The sequence below is a fragment of the Oncorhynchus nerka genome, linkage group LG18 (genome assembly GCF_034236695.1).
Source record: "Oncorhynchus nerka isolate Pitt River linkage group LG18, Oner_Uvic_2.0, whole genome shotgun sequence".
Taxonomy (NCBI): Eukaryota; Metazoa; Chordata; class Actinopteri; order Salmoniformes; family Salmonidae; genus Oncorhynchus; species Oncorhynchus nerka.
In genome coordinates this window covers 12,937,985-12,961,984 of record NC_088413.1, presented here as the reverse complement: position 1 = coordinate 12,961,984, position 24,000 = coordinate 12,937,985, and the positions used below count along the sequence as shown (strand labels likewise).

The 24,000-nt window shown below is 29.9% G+C and overlaps 1 protein-coding gene across 1 annotated transcript in view; it reads right to left on the bottom strand.

The window, feature by feature from the left end:
• Positions 1-24,000, bottom strand: part of adgrl3.1 (adhesion G protein-coupled receptor L3.1) — a 373,511-nt gene that overhangs the window by 39,627 nt on the left and 309,884 nt on the right. Inside the window, 5 exon segments of the mRNA XM_065003524.1 lie at positions 12,039-12,259; positions 15,069-15,278; positions 16,841-17,017; positions 19,719-19,924; positions 23,950-24,000. The exon segment at positions 23,950-24,000 is cut by the window's right edge and continues 72 nt beyond it. Coding sequence (XP_064859596.1) covers positions 12,039-12,259; positions 15,069-15,278; positions 16,841-17,017; positions 19,719-19,924; positions 23,950-24,000 — 865 coding nt within the window.

The window sequence follows — 24,000 nt, the reverse complement described above, 5'->3', positions numbered from 1 at the left end:
CTATTATTACATATTATACTATACTATTATTACATATTATACTATACTATTATTACATATTATACTATACTATTATTACATATTATACTATACTATACTATTATTACATATTATACTATACTATACTATTATTACATATTATATTATTACATATTATACTATACTATACTATTATTACATATTATACTATACTATACTATTATTACATATTATACTATACTATTATTACTATTATACTATATATTATACATATTATACTATTATATACATATTATACTATATTATACTATTATTACATACTATATATTATACTATTTATTACATATTATACTATACTATACTATTATTACATATTATACTATACTATTATTACTATTATACTATACTATTATTACATATTATACTATACTATTATTACATATTATACTATACTATTATTACATATTATACTATACTATTATTATTATACTATACTATTATTACATATACTATTATTACATATTATACTATACTATTATTACATACTATACTATACTATACTATTATACTATACTATACTTTATTACATATTATACTATACTATATTACATATTATTATTACTTATACTATACTATTTATTACATATTATACTATACTATTATTACATATTATACTATACTATACTATTACATATTATACTATACTATTATTACATATTATACTATACTATACTATTATTACATATTATACTATACTATTATTACATATTATACTATACTATTATTACATATTATACTATACTATTATTACATATTATACTATACTATTATTACATATTATACTATACTATTATTATATATTATACTATACTATACTATTATTACATATTATACTATACTATTATTACATATTATACTATACTATACTATTATTATATATTATACTATACTATACTATTATTACATATTATACTATACTATTATACTATATTATATTATTACATATTATACTATACTATTATTACATATTATACTATACTATACTATTATTACATATTATACTATATTACATATTATACTATACTATTATTACATATTATACTATACTATTATTATATTATTATACTATTATTACATTATACTATATATTATTATATATTATACTATACTATTATTACATATTATACTATACTATTATTACATATTATACTATACTATACTATTATTACATATTATACTATACTATTATTACATACATACTATACTATTATTACTATTATACTATATTACATATTATACTATTATTACATATTATACTATACTATTATTACATATTATACTATACTATACTATACTATATTACATATTATACTATACTATACTATTATTACATATTATACTATACTATTATTACATATTATACTATACTATTATTACATATTATACTATACTATTATTACATATTATACTATACTATTATTACATATTATACTATACTATTATTACATATTATACTATACTATACTATTATTACATATTATATATACTATTATTACATATTATACTATACTACTTATTACATATTATACTATACTATACTATTATTACTATACTATTATTACTATTATACTATACTATTATTACATATTATACTATACTATTATTACATATTATACTATACTATTATTACATATTATTACATATTATATTATACTATACTATTATTACATATTATACTATACTATACTATTATTACATATTATACTATACTATTATTACATATTATACTATACTATACTATTATTACATATTATACTATACTATTATTACATATTATACTATACTATACTATTATTACATATTATACTATACTATTATTACATATTATACTATACTATTATTACATATTATACTATACTATTATTACATATTATACTATACTATTATTACATATTATACTATATATATTATTACATATTATACTATACTATTATTATACTATTATACTATACTATACTATTATTACATATTATACTATACTATTATTACATATTATATATACTATACTATTATTACATATTATACTTATTACATATTATACTATACTATTATTACATATTATACTATACTATTATTACATATTATACTATACTATTATTACTATTATTACATATTATACTACTATACTATTATTACATATTATACTATACTATACTATTATTACATATTATACTATACTATTATTATTACATATTATACTATACTATTATTACATATTATATACTATACTATTATTACATATTATTACTATTATTACATATTATACTATACTATACTATTATTACATATTATACTATACTATTATTACATATTATACTATACTATTATTACATATTATACTATACTATACTATTATTACATATTATACTATACTATACTATTATTACATATTATACTATACTATTATTACATATTATACTACATATTATACTATTATACTATACTATTATTACATATTATACTATACTATACTATTACATATTATACTATACTATACTATTATTACATATTATACTATACTATTATATTATTACATATTATACTATACTATACTATTATTACATATTATACTATACTATTATTACATATTATACTATACTATATTATTATATTATACTATACTATACTATTATTACATATTATACTATACTATTATTACATATTATACTATACTATTATTACATATTATACTATACTATTATTACATACTATACTATACTATTATTACATATTATACTATACTATTATTACATATTATACTATACTATTATTACATATTATACTATACTATACTATTATTACATATTATACTATACTATTATTACATATTATACTATACTATACTATTATTACATATTATACTATACTATTATTACATATTATACTATACTATTATTACATATTATACTATACTATTATTACATATTATACTATACTATACTATTATTACATATTATACTATACTATACTATTATTACATATTATACTATACTATACTATTATTACATATTATACTATACTATTATTACATATTATACTATACTATACTATTATTATACTATATTATATTATTACATATTATACTATACTATTATTACATATTATACTATACTATTATTACATATTATACTATACTATTATTACATATTATATATACTATATTACTATTATACTATACTATTATTACATATTATACTATACTATACTATTATTACATATTATACTATACTATTATTACATATTATACTATACTATTATTACATATTATACTATACTATTATTACATATTATACTATACTATACTATTATTACATATTATACTATACTATTATTACATATTATACTATACTATTATTACATATTATACTATACTATTATTACATATTATATACTATATACTATTATACTATACTATTATTACATATTATACTATACTATACTATTATTACATATTATACTATACTATTATTACATATTATACTATACTATTATTACATATTATACTATACTATACTATTATTACATATTATACTATACTATTATTACATATTATACTATACTATACTATTATTACATATTATACTATACTATTATTACATATTATACTATACTATTATTACATATTATACTATACTATACTATTATTACATATTATACTATACTATATTATTACATATTATTACTATACTATTATTACATATTATACTATACTATTATTACATATTATATACTATATTATACTATACTATTATTACATATTATACTATACTATACTATTATTACATATTATACTATACTATACTATTATTACATATTATATACTATACTATTATTACATATTATACTATACTATACTATTATTACATATTATACTATACTATTATTACATATTATATTATACTATACTATTATTACATATTATACTATACTATTATTACATATTATACTATACTATTATTACATATTATACTATACTATACTATTATTACATATTATACTATACTATTATTACATATTATACTATACTTATTACATATTATACTATATTATTATTATACATATTATTATACTATACTATACTATTATTACATATTATACTATACTATTATTACATATTATACTATACTATTATTACATATTATACTATACTATTATTATATTACATATTATACTATACTATACTATTATTACATATTATACTATACTATTATTACATATACTATACTATTATTACATATTATACTATACTATTATACTATTATTACATATTATACTATACTATACTATTATTACATATTATACTATTACTATACTATTATTACATATTATATACTATACTATTATATTACATATTATACTATACTATACTATTATTACATATTATACTATACTATTATTACATATTATATACTATACTATTATTACATATTATACTACTATATTATTACATATTATACTATACTATTATTATTACATATTATACTATACTATACTATTATTACATATTATACTATACTACTATTACTATACATTATTACTATATTATACTATACTATTATTACATATTATACTATACTATACTATTATTACATACTATACTATTATTACTATACTATACTATTATTACATATTATACTATACTATACTATTATTATATTATACTATACTATTATACTATATATATACTATTATTACATATTATACTATACTATTACATATTATATTATACTATACTATTATTACATATTATACTATACTATTATTACATATATACTATACTATACATTATTATATTATACTATACTATACTATTATTACATATTATACTATACTATTATTACATATTATACTATACTATTATTACATATTATACTATATTATTACATATTACTATTATACTATTATTACATATTATACTATACTATTATTATTACATATTATACTATACTATACATATTATTATACTATATTATATTATACTATACTATTATTACATATTATACTATACTATACTATTATTACATATTATACTATACTATTATTACATATTATACTATACTATTATTACATATTATACTATACTATTATTACATATTATACTATACTATTATATTATACTATACTATTATTACATATTATATATACTATTATTACTATATTATACTATACTATACTATTATTACATATTATACTATACTATTATTACATATTATTACTATTATTACATATTATACTATACTATTATTACATATTATACTATACTATTATTACATATTATACTATACTATACTATATATTATACATATATTATACATATATACTATACTATTATTACATATTATACTATACTATTATTACATATTATACTATACTATACTATTATTACATATTATACTATACTATTATTACATATTATACTATACTATACTATTATTACATATTATATACTATTATTACATATTATACTATACTATTATTACATATTATACTATACTATTATTATTACATATTATACTATATTATTATTACATATTATACTATACTATTATTACATATTATACTATATTATACTATTATTACATATTATACTATACTATTATTATACATATTATACTATACTATACTATTATTACATATTATACTATACTATTACTATTATTACATATTATTATTACATATATACTATACTATTATTACATATTATATATACTATACTATTATTACATATTATACTATACTATACTATTATTACATATTATACTATACTATTATTACATATTATATATACTATTATTACATATTATACTATACTATACTATTATTACATATTATACTATACTATTATTATATTATACATATTATACTATTACTATACTATTATTACATATTATACTATACTATTATTACATATTATATACTATACTATTATTACATATATACTATACTATTATTACATATTATACTATACTATTATTACATATTATACTATACTATTATTACATATTATACTATACTATTATACTATTATTACATATTATACTATACTATTATTACATATTATACTATACTATACTATTATTACATACTATATACATATATACTATACTATTATTACATATTATACTATACTATACTATTATTACATATTATACTATACTATACTATTATTACATATTATACTATACTATACTATTATTACATATTATACTATACTACTATTATTACATATATTATACTATACTATTATTACATATTATACTATACTATACTATTATTACATATTATACTATACTATACTATTATACTACATACATATTATACTATACTATACTATTATTACATATTATACTATACTATACTATTATTACATATTATACTATACTATTATTACATACATATTATACTATACTATTATTACATATTATACTATACTATTATTACATATTATACTATACTATATTACATATTATACTATACTATTATTACTATATACTATACTATTATTACATATTATACTATACTATTATTACATATTATACTATACTATTATTACATATTATACTATACTATACTATTATTACATATTATACTATACTATTATTACATATTATACTATACTATTATTACATATTATACTATACTATTATTACATATTATACTATACTATTATTACATATTATACTATACTATTATTACATATTATACTATACTATTATTACATATTATACTATACTATTATTACATATTATACTATACTATTATTATACATATACTATACTATTATTACATATATACTATACTATTATTACATATTATACTATACTATTATTACATATTATACTATATTTATTACATATATACTATACTATTATTACATATTATATTATACTATTATTACATATTATACTATACTATTATTACATATTATACTATACTATATTATTATTATATATACTATACTATTATTACATATTATACTATATATATTATTACATATTATACTATACTATTATTACATATTATACTATACTATTATTACATATTATATACTATTATTACATATATACTATACTATTATTACATATTATACTATACTATTATTACATATTATACTATACTATACTATTACATATTATACTATACTATTATTACATATTATATTATACTATTATTACATATTATACTATACTATTATTACATATTATACTATATACTATTATTACATATTATACTATACTATTATTACATATTATACTATACTATTATTACATACTATACTATACTATTATTACATATTATACTATACTATATTACTATTATATTACATATTACTATTATTATATTATACTATACTATTATTACATATTATACTATACTATTATTACTATTATACTACACTATTATTACTATTACTATACTATTATTACATATTATACTATACTATACTATTATTACATATTATACTATACTATTATTACATATTATACTATATATTATTACATATTATACTATACTATTATTACATATTATACTATACTATTATTACATATTATACTATACTATATTATTACATATATACTATTATTACATATTATACTATACTATACTATTATTACATATTATACTATACTATACTATTATTACATATTATACTATACTATACTATTATTACATATTATACTATATACTATTATTACATATTATACTATACTATACTATTATTACATATTATACTATACTATTATTATATTATACTATACTATACTATTATATACTATACTATACTATTATACATATTACTATACTATTATTACATATTATACTATACTATTATTACATATTATACTATACTATTATTACATATTATACTATACTATACTATTATTACATATTATACTATACTATTATTACATATTATACTATACTATACTATTATTACATATTATACTATACTATTATTACATATTATATACTATACTATTATTACATATTATACTATACTATACTATACTATTATTACATATTATACTATACTATTATTACATATTATATATACTATATTATACTATACTATTATTATTACATATTATACTATACTATTATTACATATTATACTATACTATACTATTATTACATATTATACTATACTATTATTACATATTATACTATACTATTATTACATATTATACTATATATATATTATTACTATACTATACTATTATTACATATACTATACTATACTATTATTACATATTATACTATACTATACTATTATTACATATTATACTATACTATACTATTATTACATATTATACTATATACTATTATTACATATTATACTATACTATACTATTATTACATATTATACTATACTATACTATTATACATATATACTATACTATTATTACATATTATACTATACTATTATTACATATTATATATACTATACTATTATTACATATTATACTATACTATTATTACATATTATACTATACTATTATTACATATTATACTATACTATACTATTATTACATATTATACTATACTATTATTATTACATATTATACTATACTATTATTATATATTATACTATACTATTATTACATATTATACTATACTACATTATTACATATTATACTATACTATTATTACATATTATACTATACTATTATTACATATTATACTATACTATTATTACATATTATATACTATACTATTATTACTATACTATTATTACATATTATACTATACTATTATTACATATTATACTATACTATATTTATTACATATTATACTATACTTATTACATATTATTACTATTATTACATATTATACTACTATTATTACATATTATACTATACTATATTATTATACTATATATTATTACATATTATACTATACTATTATTACATATTATACTATACTATACTATTATTACATATTATACTATATATTATTATTATATTATACTATACTATACTATTATTACATATTATACTATACTATTATTACATATTATACTATACTATTATTACATATTATACTATACTATACTATTATTACATATTATACTATACTATTATTACATATTATACTATACTATTATTACATATTATACTATACTATTATTACATATTATACTACTATACTATTATTACATATTATACTATACTATACTATTATTACATATTATACTATACTATTATTACATATTATACTATATACTATTATACTATACTATTATTACATATTATACTATACTATACTATTATTATATTATACTATACTATACATATTATACTATACTATACTATTATTATATTATACTATACTATATTATATTATACTATACTATACTATTATTACATATTATACTATACTATTATTACATATTATACTATACTATTATTACATATTATACTATACTATACTATTATTACATATTATACTATACTATTATTACATATTATACTATACTATTATTACATATTATACTATACTATACTATTACATATTATACTATACTATACTATTATTACATATTATACTATACTATTTATTACATATTATACTATACTATACTATTATTACATATTATATACTATACTATTATTACATATTATACTATACTATTATTACATATTATACTATACTATTATTATTATACTATACTATACTATTATTATATATTATACTATACTATTATTACATATTATACTATACTATTATTACATATTATACTATACTATTATTACATATTATACTATACTATATTATTACATATTATACTATACTATACTATTATTACATATTATACTATACTATACTATTATTACATATTATATACTATACTATTATTACATATTATACTATACTATACTATTATTACATATTATACTATACTATACTATTATTATATTATACTATACTATACTATTATTACATATTATACTATACTATTATTACATATTATACTATACTATACTATTATTACATATTATACTATACTATACTATTATTACATACTATACTATACTATTATTACATATTATACTATACTATACTATTATTACATATTATACTATACTATTATTACATATTATACTATACTATACTATTATTACATATTATACTATACTATTATTACATATTATACTAAACTATATTATTACATATTATACTATACTATATTATTACTATATACTATACTATTATTACATATTACTATACTATACTATTATTACATATTATACTATATACTATTATTACATATTATACTATACTATACTATTATTACATATTATACTATACTATTATTACATATTATACTATACTATTACTATTATACTATACTATACTATTATTACATATTATACTATACTATTATTACATATACATATATACTATACTATTATTACATATTATACTATACTATTATTACATATTATACTATACTATACTATTATTACATATTATATACTATACTATTATTACATATTATACTACTATACTATTATTACTATTATACTATACTATTATTACATATTATACTATACTATTATTACATATTATACTATACTATACTATTATTACATATTATACTATACTATTATTACATATATACTATACTATATTACTATTATACTATATATTATTACTATTATACTATACTATTATTATTATATTATACTATACTATTATTACATATTATACTATACTATTATTATTATATTATACTATACTATTATACTATACTATACTATACTATTATTACATATTATACTATACTATTATTACATATTATACTATACTATTATTACATATTATACTATACTATTATTATATTATACTATACTATTATTATATATTATACTATTATACTACTATTATTATATATTATACTAAACTATACTATTATTACATATTATACTATACTATATTACTATATATTATACTATTATTACTAAACTGCTATAGAACTATACTATACTATACTATACTATATTATACTATATATTATATAAATATATATATTATACTATACTAAACTGCTATAGAACTATACTATACTACTATACTATATTATACTAGTATTATATAAATATATATATTATACTTTACTAAACTGCTATAGAACTATACTATACTACTATACTATATTATACTAGTATTATATAAATATATATATTATACTTTACTAAACTGCTATAGAACTATACTATACTACTATACTATATTATACTAGTATTATATAAATATATATATTATACTATACAATAGCAGTATAGTGTGGTACTATAATACCATACTATACTACCCCACTATATTACTGTGATGTAGCACTATACTATACTATACAAAACAATACTCTACAATATTATACTATATACCATACCATATCCCTCCCTCCCTCCCCTCCCTCCCTCCCTCCCTCCCTCCCCTCCCCTCCCTCCCTCCCTACCTCCCCCTCCCCTCCCTACTCACACTCTGTCTGTGCCGTAGCTCCTCCACTATAACAGCTGGTTAACCATACCCCTCCCCCTATACTCCTCCCTACTCACACTCTGTCTGTGCCGTAGCTCCTGTAGTCCACTATAACAGCTGGTTAACCATACCTCCCCCCCCCTCTCCCTCCCTCCCTCCCTCCCCCTCCCTACTCACACTCTGTCTGTGCCGTAGCTCCTGTAGTCCACTATAACAGCTGGTTAACCATACCCCCCTCCCCTACTCACACTCTGTCTGTGCCGTAGCTCCTGTAGTCCACTATAACAGCTGGTTAACCATACCCCCTCCCCCTCCCTCCCCTCCCTCCCTCCCTCCCTCACACTCTGTCTGTGCCGTCTCCTGTAGTCCACTATAACAGCTGGTTAACCATACCCCCCCCCCTCCCTACTCACACTCTGTCTGTGCCGTAGCTCCTGTAGTCCACTATAACAGCTGGTTAACCATATCCCCCCTCCCTCCCCCCCCCCTCCCTCCCTCCCCTCCTCCCTACTCACACTCTGTCTGTGCCGTAGCTCCTGTAGTCCACGGCAGCGGAGACGGCCACTATAACAGCAGGAACCCCGTACCCAGCCAGGTAGAAGTACTTGGTTCTGGAGTGTTCTGATTCAAACACCTCCACTAGCATGATGTACAGCTGAACCCCCTCTAGGAACATCCAGGTAAACGCTGACAGGAAGAAGAAATGGAGCAGGGCCGCGAAGACGGCACACGCAATCTGGAGGAGAGGAGAGATGTAGGGGTTAGACGGGAGACTACTAAAGAACACAGGAGGAGAGGAGAGATGTAGGGGTTAGACGGGAGACTACTAGAGAACACAGGAGGAGAGGAGAGATGTAGGGGTTAGACGGGAGACTACTAAAGAACACAGGAGGAGAGGAGAGATGTAGGGGTTAGACGGGAGACTACTAGAGAACACAGGAGGAGAGATGTAGGGGTTAGACGGGAGACTACTAGAGAACACAGGAGGAGAGGAGAGATGTAGGGGTTAGACGGGAGACTACTAGAGAACACAGGAGGACAGGAGAGATGTAGGGGTTAGACGGGAGACTACTAGAGAACACAGGAGGAGAGGAGAGATGTAGGGGTTAGACGGGAGACTACTAGAGAACACAGGAGGAGAGGAGAGATGTAGGGGTTAGATAGGAGACTACTAGAGAACACAGGAGGAGAGGAGAGATGTAGGGGTTAGATGGGAGACTACTAGAAAACACAGGAGGAGAGGAGAGATGTAGGGGTTAGACGGGAGACTACTAGAGAACGCAGGAGGAGAGATGTAGGGGTTAGACGGGAGACTACTAGAGAACACAGGAGGAGAGGAGAGATGTAGGGGTTAGATGGGAGACTACTAGAGAACACAGGAGGAGAGGAGAGATGTAGGGGTTAGACGGGAGACTACTAGAGAACGCAGGAGGAGAGATGTAGGGGTTAGACGGGAGACTACTAGAGAACGCAGGAGGAGAGATGTAGGGGTTAGACGGGAGACTACTAGAGAACACAGGAGGAGAGGAGAGATGTAGGGGTTAGACGGGAGACTACTAGAGAACGCAGGAGGAGAGATGTAGGGATTAGACGGGAGACTACTAGAGAACGCAGGAGGAGAGGAGAGATGTAGGGGTTAGACGGGAGACTACTAGAGAACACAGGAGGAGAGGAGAGATGTAGGGGTTAGACGGGAGACTACTAGAGAACACAGGAGGAGAGGAGAGATGTAGGGGTTAGACGGGAGACTACTAGAGAACACAGGAGGAGAGGAGAGATGTAGGGGTTAGACGGGAGACTACTAGAGAACGCAGGAGGAGAGATGTAGGGGTTAGACGGGAGACTACTAGAGAACGCAGGAGGAGAGATGTAGGGGTTAGACGGGAGACTACTAGAGAACACAGGAGGAGATGAGAGATGTAGGGGTTAGACGGTAGACTACTAGAGAACACATGAGGAGAGATGTAGGGGTTAGATGGGAGACTACTAAAGAACGCAATCTGGAGGAGAGGAGAGATGTAGGGTTAGACGGGAGACTACTAGAGAACACAGGAGGAGAGGAGAGATGTAGGGGTTAGATGGGAGACTACTAGAGAACACAGGAGGAGAGGAGAGATGTAGGGGTTAGATGGGAGACTACCAGAGAACACAGGAGAGAGAGAGAGAGAGAGAGAGAGAGAGAGAGAGGGAGAGGTTTAAAACCAGAGAGAGAGAAAGAGACAGACAGACAGAAAGACAGACAGACAGACAGAAAGAGAGACAGACAGACAGAAAGAGAGATAGTGAAGTGTGTCTTTAATCTTCCATCATGTCTCTGCTGTTGAGAGACGATGTCACATCAGGCAGGTAATAACTAAGTCACCATGTTGGATTCAGAGCCTGTTGCATGAGTCCCAAATGGCACACGATTCCCTAAAAAGTGCACTACTACAATATAGGACCTGGTCTAATGTAGTGCACTATGTAGGGATTGGGGTGTCATTTGGTAAGCAGGGTTGTGATTTCCCTCTGGTGTTAACAGCTGACATCAGCCTCCAGCTGAGAGACACTAGCAACGCTGTTAATGGGAGAGTCAACACAGTCACCCATAACTAACACAGGACTGGAGTCACACACACACACACACACAGCACGCACGCACACACACATACACACACACACACACACACACACACACACACACACACACACACACACACACACACACACACACACACACACACACACACACACACACACACACACACACACACACACACACACACACACACACACACACACACACACACACACACACACACACACACACACACTCCCTTAATGAGGTAAGTACCATCACAGAGGAGGTGTCTAGTAGAAGTCTGATGAAGTCGACTAGGACAGGTGATAAGGAATGAGTGGAGGAGAGAGAGAGAGAGAGAGAGAGGGGGAGAGAGAGAGGGGAGAGAGACAAAGAAAGAGAGACAGAGAAAGAGCGTCAGAAAGAGAGAGGGAGAGAGAGAGGGGTGAGTAAGAGGGGAGAGAGAGAGAGAGAGAGAGGGGGAGAGAGAGAGGGGAGAGAGACAAAGAAAGAGAGACAGAGAAAGAGCGTCAGAAAGAGAGAGGGAGAGAGAGAGGGGTGAGTAAGAGGGGAGAGAGAGAGAGAGAGAGAGAGAGGGGGGAGAAAGGGGGAGAAGAGAGGGGAGAGAGAGAGGGGAGAGAGAAAGGGAGAGAGACAAAGAAAGAGAGACAGAAAGAGAGGGAGAGAGAGGGGTGAGTAAGAGGAGAGAGAGAGAGCGAGAGAGAGAGAGAGGGGGGGAGGGGAGAGAGAGAGAGAGGGGAGAGAGACAAAGAAAGAGAGACAGAAAGAGAGACAGAAAGAGAGAGAGAGAAATAGGAAGAGAAACAGGAGAAGAAAATGGAACAAGAGAAAGTGAGAGAGAAATAAAAGACAGATAAACGCACCGCTTGGTCTTCACAATACACACCACATCCTCCTCCTCCTCCATCCTCCTCCTCCTCCGCCTGCTTCATCCCCCCTTGTCCCCCCTCCCTCCTCCACTCACCGGTTGGTCAGCTCTGTTGATGCCCACTAAGAACAGTGACTCTGCTATGAACAGGCTGATACAGAGGTTCTTGTGGATGGTGTTCCTGTCTGACTGTAGTCCTCTGAAGAAGCAGAATGTAAAGATGCAGATGAGGAGACAGACCAGCGACAGCAGGATACCAACCCATGTTATCACATCCAGCAGAAGGTCCTGCATGGAGTCTGTTTTCTGGAGAGGAGAGAGAGGGGGAGAGGAGAGAGGAGAGAGAGAGAGAGAGAGAGAGAGAGAGAGAGAGAGAGAGAGAGAGAGAGAGAGAGAGATAGGGAGAAAGGGAGAGGTGGGTGGAGAAAGAGAGAGGGAGAAGAGAGAGAGAGAGAGAGGGAGAGGAGAGAGAGAGAGAGAGAGAGAGAGAGAGAGAGAGAGAGAGGGAGAGAGAGAGAGAGAGAGAGAGAGAGAGAGAGAGAGAGAGAGAGAGAGAGAGAGAGAGAGAGAGGAGATAGGGAGAAAGGGAGAGGTGGGTGGAGAGAGAGAGAGGGAGAGGAGAGAGAGTAGAGGGAGGGAGGGAGGGAGGGAATAGAGAGTAGAGGGGGGGTGGAGAGAGAGAGAGAGTAGAGGGAGGGGGAGAGTAGAGAAAATTCAGTCAGATAAGATACAGAATAAATCCTATCAAATAAGATTTAATGGTAAAAATATTATTGAATCAAAACCAAAAACCCAGATAATTTTTTAAATAATAGGCTAGCGTTGGGGGGTTATAAATGACACCCTGTCTCTTTGTACTGTGGAGGAATCACTGAGGAGAGAATCACTGAGAATCACTGAGGAGAGAATCACTGAGAATCACTGAGGAGAGAATCACCGAGGAGAGAATCACCGAGGAGAGAATCACAGAGGAGAGAATCACCGAGGCCCTGATGCATCAATCACAAGCCTTTACTATGGGGCCCTGATGCATCAATCACAAGCCTTTACTATGGGGCCCTGATGCATCAATCACAAGCCTTTATTATGGGGCCCTGATGCATCAATCACACGCCTTTACTATGGGGCCCTGATGCATCAATCACAAGCCTTTACTATGGGGCCCTGATGCATCAATCACAAGCCTTTACTATGGGGCTCTGATGCATCAATCACAAGCCTTTACTATGGGGCCCTGATGCATCAATCACAAGCCTTTACTATGGGGCCCTGATGCATCAATCACAAGCCTTTACTATGGGGCCCTGATGCATCAATCACAAGCCTTCAGACATGACTAGTCAATCTCTGATCTACCTTGACTTCAACGTGTGCCATCAGTACAGCAGGCCCAGACATGACTAGTCAATCTCTGACCTACCTTGACTTCACCGTGTGCCATCAGTACAGCAGGCCCAGACATGACTAGTCAATCTCTGACCTACCATGACTTCAACGTGTGCCATCAGTATAGCAGGCCCAGACATGACTAGTCAATCTCTGACCTACCTTGACTTCAACGTGTGCCATCAGTACAGCAAGCCCAGACATGACTAGTCAATCTCTGATCTACCATGACTTCAACATATGCCATCAGTGCAGCAGGTCCAGACATGACTAGTCAATCTCTGACCTACCTTGACTTCAACATGTGCCATCAGTATAGCAGGCCCAGACATGACTAGTCGATCTCTGATCTACCATGCCTTCAACATGTGCCATCAGTATATCAGGCCCAGACATGACTAGTCAATCTCTGATCTACCTTGACTTCAATGTGTGCCATCAGTACAGCAGGCCCAGACATGACTAGTCAATCTCTGACCTACCTTGACTTCAACGTGTGCCATCAGCACAGCAAAGCTGGTCAGATGAGTACAGGAGCAGGTGGTGTGTGTTCTGTTGGTGTCCAGTAGTCGACAGTCCTGACTGGACCAGAACCCGATCATGGACCGCTTGGAATAACTCCAGAAAGAACAGTTGGGGTTGAAGTTCTCCTCTGAATGCTGGGAGAGAGAGAGGAGAGGAGAGGTAGCGGGAGAGACAGAACGAGAGAGAGAGGAGAGAGGAGAGGTAGGGGGAGAGACACAGAGAGAGAGAGGAGAAGTAGGGAGAGAGAGAGAGGAGAAGTAGGGAGACAGAGAGAGAGAGAGAGAGAGAGAGGAGAGGTAGGGGGAGACACAGAGAGAGAGAGAGAGAGAGAGAGGAGAGGTAGGGGAGAGACAGAGAGAGAGAGAGAGGGAGAGAGAGAGAGAGGAGAGGTAGGGGAGAGAGAGAGAGAGAGAGAGAGAGAGAGGAGAGGTAGGGGAGAGAGAGGGAGAGAGAGAGAGAGAGAGAGAGAGAGAGAGAGAGAGAGAGAGAGAGAGGAGAGGAGAGGTAGGGGAGAGATAGAGAGAGAGAGAGAGAGAGAGGTAGGGGAGAGGTAGGGGAGAGACAGAGAGAGAGAGAGAGAGAGAGAGGAGAGGTAGGGGGAGAGACAGAGAGAGAGAGAGAGAGAGAGGTAGGGGAGAGACAGAGAGAGAGAGAGACAGAGAGAGAGAAAGAGGAGAGGTACGGGGAGAGACAGAGAGCGAGAGAGAGATAGTGGGGGAGCGAGGGAGGGAGGGAGATAGTGGGGAGGGAGGGAGGGAGATAGTGGGGAGGGAGGGAGGGGAACATAATGTGTGAGAGGACAAGTGATAAACAGACAGAAGGATGCGTGACACTGAATGAGTCAATATGTGTCTGTGTGTCTTGTGGTCCTGCTGAAGGCCTGGATGTTGCTAAGCAGACTTGTCCACAACAACTGTTTTGCTGTAAAGTGCTAGCAAGCTGTTGGTGTGGAACATTTGTATCAGTTTTTCTGAGCGTGTTATGGTGTGGTTGTGTGGTTGTGTGTTATGGTGTGGTTGTGTGTTATGGTGTGGTTGTGTGGTTGTGTGTTATGGTGTGGTTGTGTGTTATGGTGTGGTTGTGTGTTATGGTGTGGTTGTGAGGTTGTGTGATATGGTGTGGTTGTGTGTTATGGTGTGGTTGTGAGGTTGTGTGATATGGTGTGGTTGTGTGTTATGGTGTGGTTGTGTGTTATGGTGTGGTTGTGTGATATGTGTGGTTGTGTATGGTGTGGTTGTGAGTTATGGTGTGGTGTGGTTGTGTGTTATGGTGTGGTTGTGTGTTATGGTGTGGTTGTGTGTTATGGTGTGGTTGTGTGTTATGGTGTGGTTGTGTGTTATGGTATGGTGTGGTTGTGTGTTATGTGGTTGTGTTATGGTGTGGTGTGTGTTATTATGGTGTGGTTGTGTGTTATGGTGTGGTTGTGTGTTATGGTGTGGTGTGTGGTTGTGTGTTATGGTGTGGTTGTGTGTTATGGTGTGGTTGTGTGTTATGGTGTGGTTGTGTGTTGTGTTATGGTGTGGTTGTGTGTTATGGTGTGTTGTGTGTGTGTTATGGTGCTGGTTGTGTGGTTGTGTGTTATGGTGTGTTGTGTGTTATGTGTGGTTGTGTGTTATGGTATGGTGTGGTTGTGTGTTATTGTGTGTTATGGTGTGGTTGTGTGGTTGTGTGTTATGATGGTGTGGTTGTGTGGTGTGGTTGTGTGTTATGGTGTGGTTGTGTGTTATGGTGTGGTTGTGTGGTTATGGTGTGGTTGTGTGTTATGGTGTGTTGTGTGTTATGGTGTGGTTAATGTGTGGTGTGGTGTGTGTTATGGTGTGGTTGTGTGTTATGGTGTGGTTGTGTGTTATGGTGTGGTTGTGTGTTGTGTGTTATGGTGTGTTGTGTGTTATGGTGTGTTGTGTGGTTGTTGTGTGTTATGTGTGTTGTGTGTTATGTGTGTGGTGTGGTTGTGTTGTGTGGTTGTGTGTTATGGTGTGGTTGTGTGTTGTGGTGTTGTTGTGTGTTATGGTGTGGTTGTGTGTTATGGTGTTGTTGTGTGTTATGGTGTGGTTGTGTGTTATGGTGTCTGTCTGTCTGGTGTGGTTGTGTGTTATGGTGTTGTTGTGTGTATGGTGTGTGTGTGGTGTGGTTGTGTGTGGTTGTATATCCATAAATGCTGCATCCATACTATTCATCCTAGTGACTAAACAATGGTATTGAATGGTATCCGTTAGCATTAATCTATGTGTACAGTATCACCTCCCTACCTCACAGTGAAGCTCACTGGTTCAGACAGGGAAACTGGTTGTGACTGTGTGTGTGTCTGTGTGTGTGTGTCTGTGTGTGTATGTGTCTGTGTGTTTGTCTGTGTGTGTTTGTCTGTGTGTGTGTCTGTGTGTGTGTGTGTTTGTGTGTCTGTGTGTGTGTTTGTCTGTCTGTCTGTCTCTGTGTATGTGTGTGTGTTTGTCTGTCTGTCTGTCTGTCTCTGTGTATGTGTGTGTGTGTGTGTGTGTGTGTGTGTGTCTGTCTGTCTCTGTGTGTGTGTGTGTGTGTGTGTGTGTGTGTGTGTGTGTGTGTGTGTGTGTGTACCTTGTCTGTGTGTCTGTGTGTTTGTCTGTGTGTGTTTGTCTGTGTGTGTGTGTGTGTGTGTGTGTGTCTGTGTGTGTGTTTGTGTGTGTGTTTGTCTGTCTGTCTGTCTGTCTGTGTGTGTGTGTGTGTGTGTGTGTGTGTGTGTGTGTGTGTGTGTGTTTGTCTGTGTGTGTGTGTGTGTGTGTGTGTGTGTGTGTGTGTGTGTGTGTGTGTGTGTGTGTGTGTGTGTGTGTGTAATCCGTGCGTATTCTCCGGTATATATACCTGCAGGTGTTTGACAGTGAAGACCACCGGTTCAGACAGATAGACCTTGTTGCTCTCCTTGTTGATAGAAGCAGTAATAACAGGAGAGTTGACTATGACAGAGTAGTTAGGATAGAGAGCCTCGTTGCCCAGACCAACACTGGCATTATCTGTAGACAGGTAGGAGCCCAGGTTCCTGTAGAGGACGAACACCATGCGGATCTCACCTGGTGGGGGAGACAACACACTGCAATGTCACTGGCTGGTCAGACATTCAGGGAGTTATTAGGACAAGTAATTAGATCTTCATGGTGATATTAGGACAAGTAATTAGACATTCTGTGAGATATTAGGACAAGTAATTAGACATTCTGGGAGATATTAGGACAGATAGTTAGGTCTTCAGGGAGATATTAGGACAAGTAATTAGACATTCTAGGAGATATTAGGACAAGTAATTAGACATTCTGGGAGATATTAGGACAAGTAATTAGACATTCTGGGAGATATTAGGACAAGTAATTAGACATTCTGGGAGATATTAGGACAAGTAGCCAGACTTTCAGGGAGATATTATGGGTTGAATTTTAACAGTGAATACAGTGAGGTATAGGAACAAGGCAAGTGGTTGATTTGAAAACTGTGATATATCAATTGCCAGTCATTTGCATGTCCTCTGAGAGGTGTGGGATAGGACAGGGTGGAATAGAGTTGAATTGAATTGAATGCAAACACACAGTAAACTGTTGAGACCCATGGGTAATGGTTACGTGTGGGGTGTAAATGATGTGTTTTTAATGTCAGACAATAATGTCAGAAATGAATTCAAAAATCTCTCTGAAGTAGGACTGTGATCAGTGTCTTTAACCGAATAACTATTGTATTACATGATATGAAATTCACCCGAGCAGAATATACAGGGAGAAATGTGAGGATGAGTTTAATGTTTCAATTGTCAGAGTCAATATATGTATCTCAGTAGAGTAGAAAATAGTAGAATAGTGTAGAATAGTTTAGACTAGAGTAGACTAGAATAGAGAAGAATAGTGTAGAGTAGAATAGAGTAGAATAGACTAGAGTAGAATAGAGTAGTGTAGAGTAGAATAGAGTAGAGTAGAATAGTTTAGAATAGAGTAGACTAGAATAGAGCATAATAGAGTAGAGTAGAATAGAGTAGAAATAGAGTAGAATAGAATAGTGTAGAATAGTTTAGAATAGAGTAGACTAGAATAGAGAAGAATAGTGTAGAGTAGAGTAGAATAAAGTAGAATAGACTAGAGTAGTGTAGAGTAGAATAGAGTAGAGTAGAATAGAATTGAATAGAGTAGAGTAGAGTAGAATTGAGAAGAATAGTGTAGAGTAGAGTAGAATAGACTAGAATAGACTAGAGTAGAATAGAGTAGAATAGACTAGAGTAGAATAGAATAGAAAAAACTAGAGTAGAATATAGTAGAGTAGAGTAGAATATAGTAGAATAGTGTAGAATAGAGAAGAGTGGAGTAGAGGAGAATCGGGTAGAGTAGAATAGAGTAGAGTAGAATAGAGTAGAATAGAGTATAAAATAGTACAGTAGAATATAGTTGTGTAGAATAGAGTACAATAGAGTAGAATAGAGTAGAAAAGAGTAGAGTAGAATAGAGTAGAGTAGAATAGAGTAGAGTAGAATAGAGTAGAACAGAATAGAGTAGAGAAGAGTAGAATAGAGTAGAATATAGTAGAGTAGAATAGAGTAGAGAAGAATAGAGTAGAATAGATTAGAATAGTGCAGCATAGAGAAGAATATAGTAAAATATAGTAGTGTAGAGTAGAATAGAGTATAATATAGTAGAATATAGTAGAGTAGAACAGAGTAGAGTAGATTATAATAGACTAGAATAGAGTAGATTGGAATAGAGTAGAATAGAGTAGAATAGAGCAGATTAGAATAGAGTAGAATAGTGTAAAGAAGAGTAGAATAGAGTAGAATAGAGCAGAGTAGAGTAGAATAGTGTAAAGTAGAGTAGAACAGTGTAGAATAGTGTAAAGTAGATTAGAATAGAGTAGAATAGAGTAAAGTAGATTAGAATAGAGTAGAATAGAGTAGAATAGTGTAAAGTACAGTAGAATAGTGTAGAATAGTGTAAAGAAGAGTAGAATAGAGTAGAATAGTGTAGAATAGAGTAGAGTAGAGTAGAATAGTGTAGAGTAGAGTAGAATAGAGTAGAATAGTGTAAAGTAGAGTAGAATAGTGTAGAATAGTGTAAAGTAGATTAGAATAGAGTAGAATAGTGTAAAGTAGATTAGAATAGTGTAAAGTAGAGTAGAATAGAGTAGAATAGTGTAAAGTACAGTAGAATAGTGTATAATAGTGTTAAGTAGAGTAGAATAGAGTAGAATAGTGTAAATTACAGTAGAATAGTGTAGAATAGTGTAAAGAAGAGTAGAATAGAGTAGAATAGTGTAAAGTACAGTAGAATAGTGTAGAATAGTGTAAAGAAGAGTAGAATAGTGTAAAGTAGAGTAGAATAGAGTAGAATAGTGTAAAGTACAGTAGAATAGTGTATAATAGTGTTAAGTAGAGTAGAATAGAGTAGAGTAGTGTAAATTACAGTAGAATAGTGTAGAATAGTGTAAAGAAGAGTAGAATAGAGTAGAATAGTGTAAAGTACAGTAGAATAGTGTAGAATAGTGTAGAATAGAGTAAAGAAGAGTAGAGTAAAGTAGAATAAAGGATAAAATAATATAATAACTTATAAACACACATTAAACCTCTGAGAGCAACTGTAAACACTGTTATATTATCCTGGAAACAACACACTTCACTGATGTGACAATAAAACACTGGTCAACAGTTTGGTGTCACTTAGACATTTCCTTGATTTTTAAAGAAAATAAAAGTCGTTGTCCATTAAAATAACATCAAATTGATCATAAATACAGTGCAGACATTGATAATGTTGTAAATGACTATTGTAGCTGGAGATTGTATATTTTTTTTATGGGATATCTATATAGGCGTACAGAGGCATAGGCGAAGGTCAGGCCCATTATCAGCAACCATCACTCCTGTCAACTGGCAGCTTCATTAAATAGTACCAACAAAACGCCAGTCTAGAAGGCCAGCATCCCTGAGTCGCCTCTTCACTTCATTACTCAGAACAAGAATAGACTGACGAGTTTCAGAAGAAAGTTATTTGTTTCTGGCCATTTTGAGCCTGTAATCGAACCCACAAATGCTGATGCTCCAGATACTCAACTAGTCTAAAGAAGGACAGTTTTATTGCTTCTTTAATCAGAACAACAGTTTTCAGCTGTGCTAACATAATTGCAAAAGGGTTTTTCTAATGATCAATCAGCCTTTTAAAATGATAAACGTGGATTAGCTAACACAACGTGCCATTGGAACACAGGAGTGATGGTTGCTGATAATGGGCCTCTGTACGCCTACAGTATGAAATAATGTAGATATCCCATTAAATAATCTGCCGTTTCCAGCTACAATAGTCATTTACAACATTAACAATGTCTACACTGTATTCCTGATCAATTTGATGTTTAATGGACAAAAAAAAAGTGATTTTCTTTCCAAAACAAGGACATTGCTAAGTAACACCAAACTGTTGAACGGTCGTGTATTCTATTTGTATCATCCTGTATTCACCTGAGGAATATGGAGAGATGACAGGATCAGAGAAACACACCACTAGTAGACTTTTTAAAATGTTTCTCTGAACATCTTAGTGGGAAAGTCCAGAAATGGAGAGAGGAAAGAAGAGAGAGAGAGAGAGAGAGAGAGAGAGAGAGAGAGAGAGAGAGAGAGAGAGAGAGAGAGACAGAGAGAAAACACATAGATAGAGAGAGACACAGAGAGACATGAACACAGAGAGAGACAAACACACAGAGACACAGAGAGAGACATAAACACACAGAGACACAGAGACAGAGACATAAACACACAGAAACACAGAGAGACATAAACACAGAGAGAGAGAGACAGAGAGAGACAGAGAGAGAGAGAGAGAGAGACAGAGAGAGACAGAGAGAGACAGAGAGAGAGAGAGAGAGATAAACATAGAGAGAGACATAAACATAGAGAGAGAGAGAGACATAAACACAGAGAGACAGAGAGAGAGAGAGAGAGAGACAGAGAGAGAGAGAGAGAGAGAGAGAGAGAGAGAGAGAGAGAGACATAAACACAGAGAGAGACAGAGAGAGAGAGACATAACCACAGAGAGGGTTGTCCATGAAAGGAGATACAGGTCGGTGTTGTTACCATTCCTCCCGTGCTGTTTGAGCGTGCTGGCAGACAGCTGGATGGAGTTCC